This window comes from Corylus avellana, chromosome ca7 (assembly GCF_901000735.1).
Source record: "Corylus avellana chromosome ca7, CavTom2PMs-1.0".
NCBI classification, from domain to species: Eukaryota; Viridiplantae; Streptophyta; class Magnoliopsida; order Fagales; family Betulaceae; genus Corylus; species Corylus avellana.
This window is the reverse complement of record NC_081547.1, coordinates 4,855,413-4,874,016: the sequence shown is the minus strand read 5'-3', so window position 1 is coordinate 4,874,016 and position 18,604 is coordinate 4,855,413. Positions and strand designations below refer to the sequence as shown.

General features: G+C 34.9%; 2 protein-coding genes across 2 annotated transcripts; both read left to right on the top strand.

The window, feature by feature from the left end:
• Positions 1–1,622: 1,622 nt before the first annotated feature.
• Positions 1,623–10,529, top strand: LOC132186764 (CAAX prenyl protease 1 homolog). Its single transcript, XM_059600810.1, has 14 exons — positions 1,623–1,730; positions 3,102–3,249; positions 3,430–3,514; positions 3,591–3,686; positions 4,434–4,499; positions 4,693–4,791; positions 4,948–5,061; positions 5,163–5,273; positions 6,481–6,543; positions 7,409–7,501; positions 8,377–8,490; positions 9,305–9,376; positions 9,559–9,624; positions 10,129–10,529. Exons 1-14 carry the CDS (start codon positions 1,700–1,702, stop codon positions 10,243–10,245), a joined length of 1,275 nt encoding a protein of 424 aa, XP_059456793.1. The 5' UTR covers positions 1,623–1,699; the 3' UTR covers positions 10,246–10,529.
• A 2,684-nt stretch (positions 10,530–13,213) lies between these two features.
• Positions 13,214–16,342, top strand: LOC132186136 (probable serine/threonine-protein kinase At1g01540). Its single transcript, XM_059599961.1, has 7 exons — positions 13,214–13,980; positions 14,666–14,770; positions 14,861–14,983; positions 15,075–15,245; positions 15,375–15,504; positions 15,604–15,813; positions 15,898–16,342. The coding sequence occupies exons 1-7, from the start codon at positions 13,439–13,441 to the stop codon at positions 16,036–16,038; spliced, it is 1,422 nt and encodes a 473-aa protein (XP_059455944.1). The 5' UTR covers positions 13,214–13,438; the 3' UTR covers positions 16,039–16,342.
• Positions 16,343–18,604: the final 2,262 nt, after the last annotated feature.

Sequence of the window (18,604 nt, the reverse complement as noted above, 5' to 3'; positions counted from 1 at the left end):
TTCAAATCCTCCACAGCTTCTATTGATTAATAGATAGTAGTCTATCGACAGCACAAACTCAAAAGAATATTCATGAAAGTTGCAAAAAGATAGAAAATGAAAAAAAAAAAAAAAAAACAAAACAAAACAAATATGAAGCCCTTGTTAACGGTATTTGTGGTTCATATCATGAAAATTGACATGGCAAACATTTGACCTTTAGATCTATTTTTTTACACGTGGCTTTCATCTCTAATTGGTTTGGTTCCAATTAGGACATATCTCTCGTCACTAAACTAAGGAATATGAATATGTATTTTTATCGAAAAAGTACAACTATTTATTTTAGCTATTACTTTTTCTCTATTATCTCCAACAGATTATTTATTTATTTTACTACTTGTATTTAAATATTATTTTTCATTGTTTTTTTTATTATATCATTGCCAACACTTAATTAAAATCATTAAATTGACATTATATCATTGTATTTAAATGTTGAATCAATTGTGATTTTCAAATGTAGATAGACTAGATTCATTCAAAATTGAAATTTTATTTATCTTTATAGATTATTCTCTTTTAAGTTTTTCTATAAATAATATACATCACCAAATATAAATCCAACCCACAAACTCAACAACAAATTGAAACCCACAAAATATCACAACTACAAATTGAATCCCCAACCACAAGAAGACAGACAGAGCTGCAACAATTCTATGTGAGTGATATTAGAGAAGTGCTAGGGAGCAAAATAAATGAACCCAGAAAAATTTTCAAATTAACGTGGCAGACTGTGAGTGGAAGATAAGGGAGAGAGAATTTCATTTTTTATAATTTAAAAACCCTTGCCACATCAGTTTGAAATTTTTTTTGAGTTCATTTGTTTGGCTCCAAGCACTTCTCGTGATACTAATCCTCAGCTTGTTTGGTCTAATGGGATAGCACCAAAATACTTTTACAAAAATGGGCATGAGAAGAAATCGCCGCCTGGGTTGTTGTGGGTTGCTCTTTTGTGGCACGTTGGCCAAATAAGCAAAGGAACCATTGATTTTTCGTCCATTGTTCATTCTCTAGTGCGTGAACAGTAAACATTGAAAACTGTTTACACTAGATAAAAAATCTGCAACTTAGCAATTCTCTTGGAGACTAAAATTGACTCTAAATAGTAAAATCTAACTATTTTGAACCATTTGGTTACTCTTTTGTAGATGCGCTTAGGGTGTGTTTAGTAAAGAGTTTTGAGAAGATAAATGATGAATGAATTGATAGATGTGATATAAAATAGAAAGAGATTTTGAATTTTTTGTGAAAGAAAAGTGGTAATGAGTTTTGTTGTGAAATTTTTGTTTGAATATTAATAAGAAGTGATTAATGTGATATAAAGTAAAAATAAATTTTAATTTTAATTTTGGAGAGAAAAGTGAATATGGGTTAACATGAAGAAATGAAATTGATTTTTTTATAGAAAAAATAGGAAGAAATCTCTGCTAAATGGAGGCCCAACGCGCTGAGCCCACATCTGCTAAATCCCTCTTGCTATGACACGTCACACGCGGGTTATTACACGCGGATCAATTAGTCGGGTCTTTTTGTTTTATTTTTCTTTTTTTTCCTCCCTATTTATAGGTTACCAAACAGCGACCTTAAAAGGAAAATCTCTCTGTATCTCTTTCTCTATCTGTCTCTCGCAAAGGCTGCACCTGCTAAGTCGAAAATGGCGTTTCCGTACATGGAAGCTGTCGTCGGTACTACCTCTCTCTCTAATGCGTTTTGTCGCTTAGTCTTGTACTATATTATATAATCTTATTGTATTTTTACGTTTTTAAATTAATTTGTTCAATTAGGGATTGATGTTAGGTTTCCATCATATTTTGTTGATTTTTGTGTCTTTCCCTTCTGGCCGTTGGTTAATAGTTTAGGGTGTTTATGTCGTTTAAATGTTCCACAGTCATCATTTTATGAGGACAAAGTGTTAATTTGTTTATTTATTTTTCATTTTTAAGATAAAATTGTGGAGTTAATTTTTGGCATCACTTAATGACCTTCATTCTCATTTCGTTTTAAATATTGAGTTACGGACAGAATATCTGCTTGAGCTTTGGGTGCGAGGAAAGATAAGAAATTAAGGTTGGAAACATATTTGCTTTTGTTCATCGAACGGTCTATGCCATTTGGAAGGAAAGAAATAGTGTTCGTCATGGAGCGCAATTACTTACGGAAGAGAAGATCCTTTTAAAAATTCGTTGGGAGATTAGAACTCGGATTACTTCTAAGTGTAAATATGTGAGAAGTAGTGAGAATATTCATTTGTGTAGGAATTGGGGTCTCCCTGATGGAGTCCTTTGTTAGTATTATTGTTATATAGGTTTTTGTTTGTTAGCTACTGTGGGTAGCTGGGTTCCAGTTTGTTGTAGTTGTTTTCGTTAATAAAGTTGCTCATTCATCTAAAAAAAAAAAAAAACAGTAGAGTTGTTATTATTTTAGACTTGGCAAATGGATAATTTTAGCTTATTGTACCCAACACATCCACTGGGCGTACTAGGAGTGAGCTTTTCATTATTTGTTGATCTGTAAACTTGAACAAGTGTGATTCTAAGTTTAATTTCCCTTTAGTCCCTCAGATTTATGGCAATTAGTGAAGAGTGTAAGAAAAGGAAGTTTTAAAGAATTTAAAACGTGCTAAAGATTTTTGTAGGTTGTAGTGTTATTGATGGCTTTTTACATAGACAATGGCAATCGTGGACTTTCTGAAGAGTAAAGGATTTAAACACGATGATTGGACTTTATAATTGTAACTTGATGAAATAGGATAAAGAGAGTTGGTTAAAGACACTTGCAATGGTGTAAGGTTTGTCAAGATGCAAGTTGTAATAGTTAGAGGCTGTTGAGATCTGGACTGGATTGTGACTTTGTGAGATCAATTATAGTTTTTCCCTTTCATTTGTTTATTATTATTGTTACCCTTTTTTTCCACCTGCATTGTAATTTGATTTTTATTTTTATTTTTTGGATTTTTTCTTTGGAATTGACGTCACCGTCCCACTGCATTAAGTGGTTAATTTTTCTGTTCTGCAGAATTTATAACTCCTGCCCTTACTCTCATAATAATTTTTCAGGTTTCATGATATTAATGTATATCTTTGAAACTTATTTGGATATGCGGCAACATGCGGCCCTCAAACTGCCGACTCTTCCAAAAACTTTGGTAGGAGTGATCAGCCAAGAGAAATTTGAAAAGTCTCGAGCCTATAGTCTTGATAAAAGGTTTGTGTTGTTGGTTTCAATTCATTCTTATATAGGTGTACAGTGGAATTCTTCAATCAAGTTTCCACTTGACATGTTTTTAGCAGTACATTATATGTTTTTTTAGTGATACTGCTGCTACTACTATTACTAGTACTTTCTTCTACTGCTGTTCCCTGATGCCGACATTTTTGCTTTCAGCCACTTCCATTTTGTTCATGAGTTAGTGACTATATTGATGGATTCTGCAATTTTGTTCTTCGGAGTATTGCCTTGGTTTTGGAAGGTGAGTTATTGGATGTTGTATTATTTCACACCTCCCTTGCAGTTTATCCTTGTTTGAATTTTCTTTATTAATGCAGAAATCGGGAGAATTTGTGGTTCTAGCTGGCCTCAATGCAGAGAATGAAATAATACATACCCTTGCGTTTTTGGCTGGTGTTATGGTTTGGTCACAGGTGAGCATGTGATGTCTCCTCCTTACTCTAGAAAATAAATTAGTATAGATAGCATTGTGGATGACAAAATTCCACTTGAGTGTATGTTGTATTGTTGTGCTTCTTCATATGTGATAATATGTTTTGGTCTATCAAGCACCATCTGATGCTGAATTGATAAATAGACCGTTTATATTCTTACTTGTAATTATGTTGCTGAAAATCTTGACCTTTTGTTCAAGTACCTTGATTTGGGAGGGTCCATGACTTTTTGTTTTCTATGCAAAGTCAGATGTGAGAAGGGGCGTATATGGGGTCCTGCTGGTTGTGAAGATTTCCAGATATTTCCTCTAGATGTCTTGCTTTTTTATTATGTCTAGAATGGTTTATGACTTGTGGGGGCTATAAAATTGTGTGCTTTTACTATATTTCAATATCTTGTTTCTTTTTCTTTTTTTTTTTTTTTTTTGCATTTTGAGAGAAAGAAATCGGCGTCTATTTGAAGACTGTGAGTCGAATGTGTTTGTTTAAAATCCTCCGCCTTGAATTCTCTCTTAGATTAGGCAAGCTTACATTCTTATTTTTCCTTCTCTAATCTTGTAGATCTTGTTCACTTTATAGATTTCGAACATCATTAGGGCGGTTGTTTTCTCTTGTATAATTTTTGTGTATGAGGACTTTGGCTTTCTTTTTGATAAATTATTATTCATAAAAAAATTATATTTCAATCTCTTGGTACTGAAAGTTTGTTTTGGAATGTTTATGCAGGTCACTGACTTGCCATTTTCTCTGTACTCAACTTTTGTGATTGAGTCCCGCCATGGTTTCAACAAAGTTTGTATTCTTTCCATGTCTTATAATTCATCTCTTGTTATTTCCTGGTTTCCTGATTTGCTATTTTGGAACATTTCTGATTTCATTTCTCATATTGCTGGTACTGGTATAAAAATTATCTTCGTCTGTTTTTCCTTTTGCCTTCTATCCTGTTTCTTGATACTTCTTAACATTATTATCATCTTTTCTACAGCAAACAGTATGGTTATTCTTTAGGGACTTATTTAAAGGAATTTGCCTTGCTGTTATACTTGGCCCACTTATTGTTTCTGCAATTATTGTAATAGTACAGGTAAGATCATTGCTCTGTGCCTAATGCTTTTATTTTCTGTTGGTTAACATGATTTGAGTACCAGTAGTCTAGAATTTAGTAGATCTTTACAAACCTTATTTATCTCTGCTTTCGTTTCTCCTGCCTCACAGTGCTAATTTCATATGATGGATGCAGAAAGGAGGTCCTTATCTGGCAATCTATCTCTGGGGGTTTATGTTTGCTCTTTCTCTTGTGATGATGACACTTTACCCTATTCTAATAGCCCCACTATTTAACAAGTTCACCCCTGTGAGTACTTGAGATTTTTGTCCTTAAGTGAGTAAACTCCAATTGTTCCTATATTATCTTTGGTTTGATGATCTTTTCCTTGGTTATGCTGCAACAAATAGCTCCCAGACGGTGAGCTCAGGGTGAAAATTGAAAAACTTGCTTCCTTTCTCAATTTTCCTTTGAAGAAGTTGTTCGTTGTTGATGGATCCACAAGGTCGAGCCATAGCAATGTGAGATTTAATTCTTTTATCTCTTTTCGGCCTGTTTCTTCAAGCCTTGTTTCATTTTATTTGATCTGAAATAGCGCTGCTATTTTTGTATGGTATTTTTATTTTTTTAATAATTGATTGCATGGCTCCTATTTACTTGCTAATGGTGACATTGAAGTGATTATTTAATGTAATAAAACAAGATTGTTGTTAAGCTATGGAAGGAGACAATCAAACAGATGAAGCCCTCTTTTATTATGATTTTGTTTGTTCTGTTTTCCTGTCTGTATGTTGTCCTATCAGACAAGATAGTTTTGCTTACAAACGCACTTTTATAGTAATATGCACCAGAATTGCTTTTCAAGGCCATCGTACATAAAATCCAATGTACTCCCTCTTCATGTGTGTTGGCCGACGCAGTGAAAATAGTTGTGTAAATGGCTGAAGGGAGCTCTTATTTTGTTTGGGTGCTTTCTTGTAAGCATTCATATAGTTCCAATACTTGAATTAACATAGTGACTTCCACAGGAATGAAGGTCTGATCCTAGTTCGTATCTTTTTAAAACTTCTATGCACTGAGGGTGGAAGGAATTGAGGATTTAGAATATCTAGAGGCATTTGTGCTGACCACAATTAAGATATGGAGACAGGGCAACAGAAAAGAATATGCATGTGCCTGGATTTGTTCTTCCTGTTTTCTCTAGGAAATTATCCATGTTGGCTTAGCGGTTCTAGGTTTGTTTAAAGGATACTTTTATCATCTGGAATGTTATGTAGGGGCCACAAATATTGGATGTCTTGAGTTGCCAATAGCAAGTATGCTGTTCAGCTCTTTGAGAGCTGCCACTTTGTGCAAAAATGTTGAAAGTTAGGATTGCATCTAAGTTACCCCTCCTAAGATCTTAGTTTTTCTATTTATTTATATAAAAAAAAGATCTTAGTTTTTCTGGATGAACACTAGCAATGGCCTTCTTTTTTATGAATAAAATGTACACCTGTAGGGAGGGTCATTAATTTGATTGGCAAAGTGAAAGTCATAGGGGCTTTTACCCTAACAAATTGCATGGTTTGTTAGTCATTACCACTTTTATAGGGATGGGGAATATAATTTTTTTGCTTACTTTTCCAGTTACTTCTCATGCTTTAAATTGTGATTTTTTTCATTTCTTTTCCCTGTTGAGGTTTGATATTTTCCTTGGGCTGATTCATCTCATCAAATATGATACAGGCTTATATGTATGGATTCTTCAAGAACAAGCGGATTGTCCTTTATGACACATTGATTCAGCAGGTGTTTAAACTATTCCATGTTCAATAATTTTTTTTTAATCCTTTTTGTGTCTTGAATTGCTGGAGTTCTTCTCATTAGAAATGAGGAAAAATTCACGGAAAATCTGCTCTTTGAATTTATAAAGATGCCAACAGAACTGCTTGAATATTGTCATTGAGTTACTTCTCTCTCTCTCTTCATTCTTTCTTATTTTGTCTTTCGTAAGTTTCTTCATTTCTAGTGGACGGAACCTTGCTTCTGTATCTACTATTTAGATTTTAAACTTATTTACCCATAGATTTGTATTTGTATGCTCTGTTATTATGCTTTTGTGATAAATTTACTTTGTGAATTTTGTTTGGCTGTTTTTTTTTTTTTTTAAAAATGTTATGATCCCTTTGATAACCGTATCCTTTGGTCGTGTTCAAATGAAGTGCTATTCACTTGTGCACACAAATGTTTGAACCCACTTTTGCAGGGGGTGGTTAGCCATCAGGAAATTCTTCAGCTCTTTCAAATTAATAAAATATTTAATTTACATTGTCATGTTGCTAGATTGTGCTTTTCACAAAAGCACCAAATAAATACATATGTCTACTTGATTCACACACATGCACACTTTAACATATTTAGCAAGCACCTATATTGATCTAACACACTAAACTATCGTCAACAAAACCTCATTTGTTTGAAACTTCTTATAATAGGGGAAAATGGGAAATTACACCTCAGCCGTCACTCAGCTACAAAATTCATAGCCGTGTTTCGTGCTTGTAGTGTGTTTCCGTTGTAGTGACTATTGTTGATGTTTATGTGGTTGTGCTTCTTTTTTCTTTTCTTTTTTTGTGGAAAGGTTACAGTGTTTTTTTTTGGGTATCTTTTTCAGTGCAAAAATGATGAAGAAATTGTAGCTGTTATTGCTCATGAATTGGGGCATTGGAAACTTAATCATACAATGTACTCATTCATTGCTGTGCAGGTATTTTCTTGTTTTAGTTCTGCAAAATAAATTCTCAGAATTCTGTTTTATTGCTAGTTCATTGGACTTTGTAATTGCAATACACATATTTAACTGTGGCATAGGGTGGTGAATCGGTAAGCTAAACATCACTTGATAAGAAAAAAGGAAAAGAAACTGCTGTTATCAATCATTAAGCATACATGCTATGCTTCGCCACAAAGTTTTCTTGAGATGCTCCAAGATATTTGTGGCTTAGTTCTTGCCCTCAATCCTCTTTTTTTGGCTGGTATTGTTATAGTTGTTGACTTTCTATTTTTCCCTTTTCTGTGATTGTTGTAATTAACTGTATTTAAAGCAAATAATGTGTTGTTTTTATGAGAGTTAATGAGGCTTGAATAATTCTTATGCTCTCTCTTTGATAATTTGTTTATTTTATTTTCAATGTATTATAATGTTATCATTTGCATATGAATAGTAGATGTAGTTAAAAGCAATCAATTTCCAATTTCCGCTTTGAAGCGTTTTTTTTCCTTAACATTAAGTATTGCCCTTATATATGATATTTAGACCTCTTTTTTTGAGCTAATTTCTAGGAGTCCCATACTCAGTTCTGAATTTGACCCCTTGAAGTCTTCATTTTACAATATTACAGTGGATATTGTGTTTTCAATCTTGTATGTGATATAAAATAGGTGTCCTTTTTTCATTTCTTTTCCCTTTTTATTTTAGTTTTTTACACAAAGGTAGAAGCACTTGACATTGCTTGCATTGTTATGCATCCAGAAGATGAACACTTAGCTTTCTAGATAATTAATTACATTCTGATTTTTAACTTTTGTGGTCCTTTATCTCATGTCATCTGCTTTCTTTGTTGTTTTTCTACTCTAATACAGATTCTTACATTTTTGCAATTTGGAGGGTATACTCTTGTGAGAAACTCAAGTGACTTGTTTCAAAGTTTTGGCTTTGATACACAACCCGTACTCATTGGTCTCATCATATTTCAGGTATTGATATATGAAACTAATACCTATCATGTTGTCTTGCCACTTGTCTTCTGCTAGCATGTTAATTTCTAGCTTCAGATCTACTACTATGATATTTATATATGAAATGTTGCATACATGTTTGTTGTTGCTGCACCTTTATGTATACCTTACTTACATTCTACTTTCAGAATTGTTATGAAAAGTAATTACTAAATAAATTGATGTTTTAACAGGCATAAATGCTGCTTTATGCTTGCACTCTAATGCTATTTCTTGTTAATATCATTTTCTGTCACTCTGAGGAAGGCTAGAACTTTGGCAGTGGACTCTTTTACCTTTAGAGTTGCATTCTTGTATTTATTTAATTGCAGGATGTTGTTAATTCGACTCAAGTTCGTACTGAGCGTGCTCTACTATTTAGCATTTTAATAAAATAAAAAAAAAGGTTTACCATGTATATTGTCATAATTTTGGTCTTCCAGTCTCTCATTCCATTACCATTGGAAGTAGCATTTGGATTGTCTGTCATAGATTAACTATATGCAAGCTTGAAGCAATTACCGATCCAATGAACTTATGTATTAGAAGTTTCTAGCTTCTGAATATAGAATTTTGTCACATATATGCCAAGTGTTGCCCTTGTCGAACCATTTTTCAACCCCTAGGTTTGGACTAATGAGTTCTTGTTGCACAGGAAGCCCATGCTGTTTGGGTAGCCTTTAAGTCATTAATAATTTCTCTTGTTAATGAGATTGGGATTCTAATCTTTTCTGTTTTAGGGGAAGAAAAGTGGCAATATTAGCATATTCTTACCTTGCTTTGTCGTTTGCAGCACACGGTAATACCTCTCCAGCACCTAGTAAGCTTTGCTCTAAATCTTGTGAGCCGATCTTTTGAGTTTCAGGTAATCTTTCTTTCCTCTAGAAAGCTTGGCTCTCCCTCTCTCTCAAATCACTATTTTTTAAAGCAAGTTTGATTCATCAATTTCTTTATTCATGAATTTCCACGTTTCCTATAAAACTAAAAAATATTGTATGATTGAGTACTTTAACCTCATCCTATTTATCGTATTTTGTTTATGTCTAGGCTGATGCCTTTGGTAAGAAGCTTGGTTATGCCGCTCCACTTCGAGCTGGTCTTGTGAAACTGCAGGTGATTTGCCAATTGTTTCCTTCTCTCATTGCCTTGTCTGTCCTATATTATCCTGTTGCTCTGAAACAGTGGGGATTTGACAATGCCATAATTTTACTCTTTGAAAAGTTAATTTGCAAAAAAATTCCCCGAGTTTACACTTTGAAGAGTTAATTTGAACTACAGTTTCTAAATCATAATCTTTTTGCTGTCAAATTCTTCTATTATTGTTGATTGCTTCTATTTTACTTCTCGTCACGTCATTTATTTTACATTTCTTGAGCTCCTATTCATTAATGGGTGGGTCAGATAATTTAGACAGATTGATAGCCCAATAATTGATTTGGTTTGCCTGGATGATTTGTGGTTGGATTGTGTGAATTGCACAGCCCAATGAACAAATGTATAGAATTTTTGCCAAGAATTGTCTGTAAATCAATGTAACTTTGTTTTATACTAAAATACCTTGTTAGAACACCCATTTGAATTACTGATTACTGATCGAGAAATATTATGGTGTTTCAGGAAGAAAATTTGTCAGCTATGAACACTGATCCTTGGTATTCGGCTTATCACTATTCACATCCCCCCCTTGTGGAAAGATTGGCTGCACTTGATGAACCAGATAAGAAAGAGGACTGAGTTGGCAACCTGTGAATCAGAACCAAAACTACTTTTACATGTATGAATTCCTTCAGTCTTGCATACTTGCACTTCGGGACACCGGTGCTCTATGAGTCAAATTTCATCGGTTGCACCCTACGCTAGATAAAACCTATAGGTTTTAGAGAACAACAAAAAAGCAGGATGCCATATGTCACGTCGACTAATGCTAGTATTTCTTTTTTTGATGCGACGCCAAAATCTTGAGAAGCAACAACTTTTTGGAGTAGGGAGTATTTATATATAGAAATTGTTTTCTTTTTCGTTTTTTTTTTTATTTGTTGGGAAAATGCTAGCTTTAATGGTTCTATTTTAAGTTCCTCACCAATGGGCTCTTTAATTCTTTTACAAAAAAACTAATCACAACCAGCTCTTACTATATTATTGCATGTCGAATTGGTAATTGTCTAATGGAGTGATCTTTTGATGTCTTGAGCTGGTGCCAATAAAATTATTATTCATAAAATAAAATAAAGGGGTAATTACTTTTTGCCCCCATCAACTATAGCACCTTGTTACTTTTCTCCTATGATACCTAACCTCATCAAACTATTATCTTATGACAAAAAGTCTCATTCTGTCAGTCAAATTGGTTAAAATTGACAGTCAACAGTCATGTGCCATTTTAAATTTTATTTTTTCATTTTTGCCTTCACTTTAGACTGAAAAAATGACGCGTATACCCGCATAAGCCTTAATTTAACACATGAAAACAATTTAAAATGAGAGCAAAAGTGGAAGGAAAAAAAATTAAAATGGCACATGACTTGTACATGATTGTTGACTGTCAATTTTAACCTCTTTGACTTTCGGAATGGGGCTTTTTGTCATAAGATAATAACTTGATGAGGTCAAATGTCATAGTTGGAAATTCATGGGGGAAAGTGCTTAGGCGCTATAGTTTGTGGGGGCAAAATGTAATTACTCATAAAATAAAATCCTTTAATTTTCAACTGTAATATCTTTGATTCCTCTGATATGATTTCTCCCTTGGGGTGGGTTGGGGGTAAAGTAGGGTTGTTATGATGTTTCAGCGTCATTGGTCTACTTGCACTATAATTAATGGAAATTATTCCTTTTCTGATTTCTCTCGTGTTGTACAGTAGAGCTTAAATTTAAGGCCTAGGGTACTTAAAGCTAACCTTTTACCACCAAACTAAATGAATTATTGCAAGAGTCCAAAGAGAAAGTTGTAAAGAGTTATTTATTTGCTGATTCGACCTAATAATCTTAATCGTTAAGCTGCTAGCGATGTGATTGACGGTGAATTGAGTGCTTAAACTCCCAATACCATTAATAATCCAACAAATACCATCGAAAAGAGATATCATTACCACTATAATTGACAAGAAAGAAAGAAAGTTACGAGCCACGTGGACACAGGACTCATCAAAATCTTTTCACATTTCATAAACTTTTCAAATTTACTTTTTTTTTTTTTTTTTTTTGACAAGAAAATCTATAAAAATGGTAACCAATGAAAGCATGTGAGTTATTGATGTATGTAAATCATTTATATTTTATTATGAAAAAAGAAAAGTAACATGGTGCAAGCATACTTTTGTATTTCCAAAAAACTAAATTAATACAAGTGGGAGAAAGTTGACCCATAGAAATGGATTGTCCTCATAATAGCACCACTATAAGATAAAGTGATAAACTCAATTCTATTAGAAATTTCAATTAGCATGAAAGTCATAGGAGTGGCAATGCAAGACTGTGAGATAGATTAACTTTGTTTGTTAATGTGATTTAGAAGGTTTTTTTTTGTTGTTTGTTTTTGAAAAAAAGAAAAAAAAAAAGAGAGAGACGGTAATTGTTAACTATTTTGTGAGTGTATTATGTTTTGAGATGTTTGTAAATGCTTTTGTTTTTAAAAAAATAAAGAAAGAAAAAGTGTTATTAAATAAAGCTGAGTGTTATATTTTTTTTTTTAGAGAAATGATTCAGAATAATAAAGTACTTCAAACCCATTTGTTACACCAATTTTGCATCGGTTGACGTAGTGTTTTAAGTGGCATATCATGTCAATTACTTAAAAAAAGAAAAAGTATTTTCTCATTGTACTCTTATCCTCTTGTTTTTTTTTTTAAATCAACCATTGAATATGTAAGACCCACATTTTGAATATTTTTAAATAACTTATTTAAAAACGTTAGTCCGTGTAAATGGGTGTTATTATGTGAATATTCACACTCATATCACACCGATTGACATGAGTATTTTAAGTGTTTTACATTTTTATTTGTTAAGTGATTGACATGAGAAATAAGTTAAAATAAGTTATATTAGCCGTGTATTACATGAGTACGAGAAATGAGTGTACAGTGAAAAGTAGCATTACTTTTAATGAGAAATGATTGGTATCAGTATTTTGCTTTTATATTCTCCTACCAATTCAATAGGAGGAGTATTATACATTCTAAATTTGTTTCTCATAAGTTGGTTCCTAAATAATGTGTCACCATTTTATGAGATTTATTATTTTGGGAAGTGTATTACCAACTCCTGAGATGATGACACATCATTTGGAAACCAAATTTTGAAAAACAAATTTAAAATGTGTAGCATTTTTCATTCAGTAGATCAATTATTTATCTTTGTTTTTTTTTTTTGGAATAATTATTTATCTTTGTTAATAAAGCAAATAGGATATGAAACAAGATTCTCTCCTGATTATTTGAACGAGAGAGTATCCAATCAGTTATATTTTAAGAACCCTTTTAATATAATTAACTGCATATTCTCTAATTAATTTAAACGGAGAGAATCCTAATTCAACAAGCGGATGGTATTGCATCAATTCTAATAGGAAGTGTATAACTGAAGTTTGAAGCGATATTTTCATATTAAATAAATTATATAAAAACAAAAGAGTAAATAAACAAATAATAAGTGATGTAATGAGTCTTTACAGCTACTGCAGCAGCAGAATACAGACATATGATTCATAATTTCATACACTCTCCCCAGCCCCCCTACCACCACCACACTTTTAATATCAATTCCAAACAAATCTTCCATTCATTTTCCCTCTTTAACACGCACACTCACAACCCCCCCTCTCTCTCTCTCTCTCTCCACTGGTTTCTCCGGCTAAACCAATGCCACCATACCTTTAATCTCTCTCTCTCTCTCTCTGTCTATATATATATATATATATATATATAAAATGTCGGTGTACGACGCGGCGTTTGTGAACACAGAGCTGTCGAAGCCAACGTCAATCTTCGGGCTCCGACTCTGGGTGGTGATTGGTATATTCGTGGGCTCGCTTATCGTGCTGGCACTGTTCCTCCTCTCACTCTGCTTCACCTCTCGCCGCAACCGCCACCCCAAGCACACCAAACGCACCGCCACCCCACCCATCTCCAAAGAAATCCAGGAAATCGTGCCTGCGCCGCATGCGGAGATCCAAATCGAGATCGGGAAGCTGGAGCACCGCGTGGTGACGGTGTCGGATCGGTACTCGAGCGGGGAGAGCAAGGGGACGGCGGCGCTCGAGACGGGCCCGGTGGGGAGCGGGAACGTGGCGGTGGGGCCGGAGGTGTCGCACCTGGGTTGGGGCCGGTGGTACACTCTCAGGGAGCTGGAGGCCGCCACCAATGGGCTGTGCGAAGAGAATGTGATCGGCGAAGGTGGGTATGGGATTGTGTATAGTGGGCTCTTGCCTGATGGCACCAGAGTCGCCGTCAAAAACCTCTTGAACAACAGGTACTTCATCGATTTTGTGTTTTTGTAATCTGTGTTTAGTTGCTGAGCAAGTGTGGGAAGTCGTTGCAGTGAAAAATTTGTGAAAATCATATCCTTACACTTTGTTTTGGGGATTGTTGATTTGAAATGAGGAAACTTTACGGTGTGGGAGATAGTTGTGTTAGGTGCAGTTCAGTGGGTGATTAACATGTTGATCTGGGTCTCATAGTTTTACTTTGAAAACGTTTAATTGTTAAGGAAAGAGAGATGAATTCACTGAGCCATGCCTGATGAAGTAGTGAGATTTTGTGTATTTAGTTTAATTTAATTTTCGTTCTTGGTTTCTCTCAGCAACCAACGCAACAATTCTTTTCCGTTGGTTGGGGTTATGTGCTAGTCCATTGTTTTTTCTCGTCTATTTTTTTTTCTTTGTTCAATATTCTTGTCTTGAGTGAGTGAGAAATCAGAAATTCTGTTGTAAAGTGACATGCTTTCTAGAAAAAGTGCTGCCTTCCTTTTGCTCCTGTTCAAGCCTGATAGATGATTTGGCATGAGAATCCTCTCTCTTTAGTGAGTAATTTAGTAAAGTTGGAACTTTTCTCTTAGGAATGAACTAACTCAATTATCTTTACCGATTCCCCCCACAACCCCTCCTTTTCCTTTTACATGTACCATACATTCGATCATTAAACTGATTGATGACCAGGGGTCAAGCTGAGAAGGAATTTAAAGTGGAGGTCGAAACAATTGGGCGTGTGCGGCACAAGAATCTCGTCAGGTTGCTTGGATATTGTGTTGAGGGTGCATACAGGTACCACTGATTATCTTCCTACTTGAGCTTGTGATTGTGGTTTCTGTTGGGTGTCTAGAGATGTAATGTGTCATCTGGTTTGTTCCTTAGGATGCTTGTGTATGAGTATGTTGACAATGGCAATCTGGACCAATGGCTTCAGGGTGATGTTGGTAATGTCAGCCCTTTAACATGGGATATTCGTATGAACATTATATTGGGAACAGCAAAAGGGTACGGTGATGTTTTAAAATTTGTTTCACATTACTTCGGTTTCATCTGATGCATGCAATTGAACTCAAGTGGTGATTTTTTGCTCTTGCAGATTGGCCTATCTTCACGAGGGTCTCGAACCAAAGGTCGTTCATCGAGATGTAAAATCTAGCAACATACTACTTGATCGTCAATGGAATGCTAAGGTATCTGATTTTGGGCTTGCTAAGCTCCTGTGTTCTGAGATGAGTTATGTGACAACTCGTGTGATGGGAACATTTGGGTTAGTTCATTTCCTTGTTTCAATCAAAGATGGCGATGATTCTACCTTAAACTAAAGTTATGCTTTGAGACAGTCATTTATATTCTTCTCAAAGTTGAAAAGCTTACTCTCATATGCTTGTTTCTCCAGTTATGTTGCACCCGAGTATGCCTGCACTGGAATGCTGAATGAGAAGAGTGATGTGTACAGCTTTGGGATACTTATCATGGAGATAATTTCTGGGAGAAGCCCTGTTGATTATAGTCGACCACAAGGAGAGGTTAAACTTGAATTCTAATTTTCTTATTTCTGTATACCCCACTTCAACTTTCCTTCTTTTGCTAACTATATTAAGTTGGAAATGACTAAGTAATTGCAGGTGAATTTGGTGGATTGGTTAAAAAACATGGTTGGGAACCGAAAATCTGAAGAAGTAGTTGACCCCAAGCTGCCTGAGATGCCAGCTTCAAAGGCACTTAAACGTGTTCTGTTGGTTGCTCTTCGATGTGTTGATCCCGATGCGACAAAGAGGCCAAAAATGGGACATGTGATCCACATGCTTGAGGCAGATGACTTGCTATTTCGTGATGTATGCATTATTGTATCTTCTCTTTTTCTGTTTTCCCCACAGTTCAAATTTCCAAGTCCATTCATTTCTATCATTAATTTGCAGGAACGCCGGATTGGAAAAGATAATGAACCTGAGAATCATTCTGTTTCAAAATTAGCCGATAGACAATTGGGTGGAGAGACTTCTGAGACAAGCGAAGGTAATAGTGGTAGGAACCATCATCAGCTAACTAGATGGAGATAACACCATTTGATGGTGGTGGCTAACAATTAAGTTTCTCCATACCTTTTGAAGCCTCCTTTTTTTTTCTTTTTCCTGCTCATTTGTTCTCCAATTTTTCGGCTGTACCTTAATTCCAAGAAAACAATAATATGCATATATAGTTTATGCTTAGTTTACATGTTTTTCTGGCCTGCCTCAAATCGGAATGCATTTGTATAATTCAGAGCATTCTTTCGCCATTATTATAGGAACCAAAATTCATTGATATTTTTTCTCTGTAATACAAGATCCAGTTCGCAATACATCAAATGTGTAATTTCCCTCAGTGTTCACATATTACATTTTCTCTGTAAAAGTGTCAATTACATAACATGCTTGCTGCCAGCGCGAGAATCAGACAGTTACGGTTTGGTGGAGCCACTTACCAGCTACTTGGATTGATACATTTACATAACATCACATCGCTGCCAACTCCATAACCAGATGGTTCTGTGGATTGGACCCATCGACCAGCTAATTCAGCTGAAGCAGCTATAGTGTGCACTTTGTCCTGGTTCGGCCACCAAGGTGGGCAGCCATTCATGACAGAACACGTTCTGGCCTTAGCAGCTGAGAATAAGGACATTTAAACGAAATGAACCTTTTTGGTCTCTTGCTACTCTCCATTAATCTGAGGATGAGTTCTTCATTATTCCTGACCACTTAAACTCAAATTCTCTGTCCCCATTGTTTTATGTGCCAACAAGTTTTGTCAAGCTGTAGAACAGTGACGTTTTTTGAGCATGGTTCATAAATTTATTATTATTATTATTGTTGTTGTTGAAAGAACGTGTGAGATGTGAAACATGACACTTTTAGGGTCGGAGCAATTTCTGCAAGTTGAATTTCGGGAAGAATTTCTTTTAATTTTGGACTTTCCAATCAAATATTCTATATGATATTGTATTAATTAATTCCGGGTGGACAGTTGATTATTTGTCATGCTTGTGTAATTACAGTGTTCTTTATTTGAGCCAGCTTGCAGATGTTCCCTAGCTGAAGAGAAGTACTTAATATCCATGTGATGCTTTTAATATTTGCATGCCTACTTTCCGGAAATGCTGGGTTGGAAGAATCTTTTGTGTTCTAGCCGTACCAGCAATGTCTTCTTTATATATATATATATATATATGCTTCTCTTTGGTCCCTTGGCTTTGCCTTTAAGCCTCATATTACCACAACTTACAGATTTTCACTAACCCAAAAAAAAAAAAAAAAAAGGTTTGGCAGGATGGGCCCTTGCAATTGGGAGGCAATTATAAGAGGTTCTTGCCTTGGTTTACCTGTTAAAACAGGTGTTCGGGCAGTTTGAACACTTATTTAAGCAAATAACCATCGATTTCATAATTGCAAGGAATTCCTTGCTATCCAGAGATAAGAGAATTATAATTATAGGGATCCCCTTCTTGTTCTGGAGTGAGGGAATTATGGCCTTTTGCAAGGGCCATCAAACCATTTGGTATTGGATGATATGGGCCATCAAACCATTTGGTACTGCAAGGGCCATCAAACCATTTTGAAATGACATTTTAATTTTGCACCCCTGCATATATATATATATAGCGTACGTTTTCATCTATAAACTCTTCACCGTGGTATTGAACCACAGAATTCGTGTGGAGCTGGAAATCAGAACGGTCGGATTCCGTGGATCACAGATGACGATGGTGACCGTTTATCACAACGGTCACTGTCGGCTTCTGGAAAAAGCCAGCGTTAACGTGTTTGGCTAACCAAGCCAAGAATTGACAACGGCTACTTTTTTTCTGTGTTGGGAGGGAGTGGGATTGTGGGAATACGAAGGATAAGAATACACGGCTTGCTTTGTTTGGGAGAAAGAAAAAAAAAAAATGTGAAAGGGAATGAAAGGAATGGATGTCTTTTCACCTTTAACGTTCCGTCTAGAGGAGGGCAAAGGCAGGTATACAAGATTAGATTGCATAATATACACGTCACACGTCATTTAATTTCCATAATAATGCGAAAACTCTCCAATTAAAATTTCTCACAGTTTTTAACATTTTCGGCCCACAACTCGTCTTTTCAAACTCCCCACCACACCATGGTTAACCCTAAACATAGGAGTAAACCAGAATTTTTAATATATATTTATTTATTTATTTAAAATTCATCATTAGATATGTAAAATCCACTTAATTATATATATAAATATTTTTGGCAAAATAATAATAATAATAATAAGAAAAAAAGTATAGAAGTAGAGGAAAGGAGGGCATCCCCTTGGTGCCATCGTTGCCTAGACTAGACATTACACACCATTCTATCATGTTAGCACCAATCTCCAAGTAAAGCCACCGCCTTCGCATAATGATTATCTACATTTTATTTCTGTTAGCGGTGGAAATGAATAATGGTATAAGTCTCTATTGTCTTGTTTTTTTAATCCTTTCAAGAATGATGTAACTATTAAAATTACCATTAAAGTTGTAATTGATCATGATTGGATTTTGATCAAATTGTGACTTTAATAGCCACATCATTTTTTGAGAGACTCAAGAGGGACATAAAAAGAACTTATAGAATTACT

Bases quoted from the DNA above. Each gene is read 5' to 3' on its own strand.
- LOC132186764 (XM_059600810.1), top strand. From the start codon at position 1,700: ATGGCGTTTCCGTACATGGAAGCTGTCGTCG. The intron at 4,500-4,692 runs GTTTGTATTCTT...TCTTTTCTACAG, and splicing joins CCCGCCATGGTTTCAACAAA to CAAACAGTATGGTTATTCTT. The intron at 4,792-4,947 runs GTAAGATCATTG...TGATGGATGCAG, and splicing joins CAATTATTGTAATAGTACAG to AAAGGAGGTCCTTATCTGGC.
- LOC132186136 (XM_059599961.1), top strand. From the start codon at position 13,439: ATGTCGGTGTACGACGCGGCGTTTGTGAACACAGAGCTGTCGAAGCCA. The intron at 13,981-14,665 runs GTACTTCATCGA...ATTGATGACCAG, and splicing joins AAAAACCTCTTGAACAACAG to GGGTCAAGCTGAGAAGGAAT. The intron at 14,771-14,860 runs GTACCACTGATT...TTTGTTCCTTAG, and splicing joins TGTGTTGAGGGTGCATACAG to GATGCTTGTGTATGAGTATG.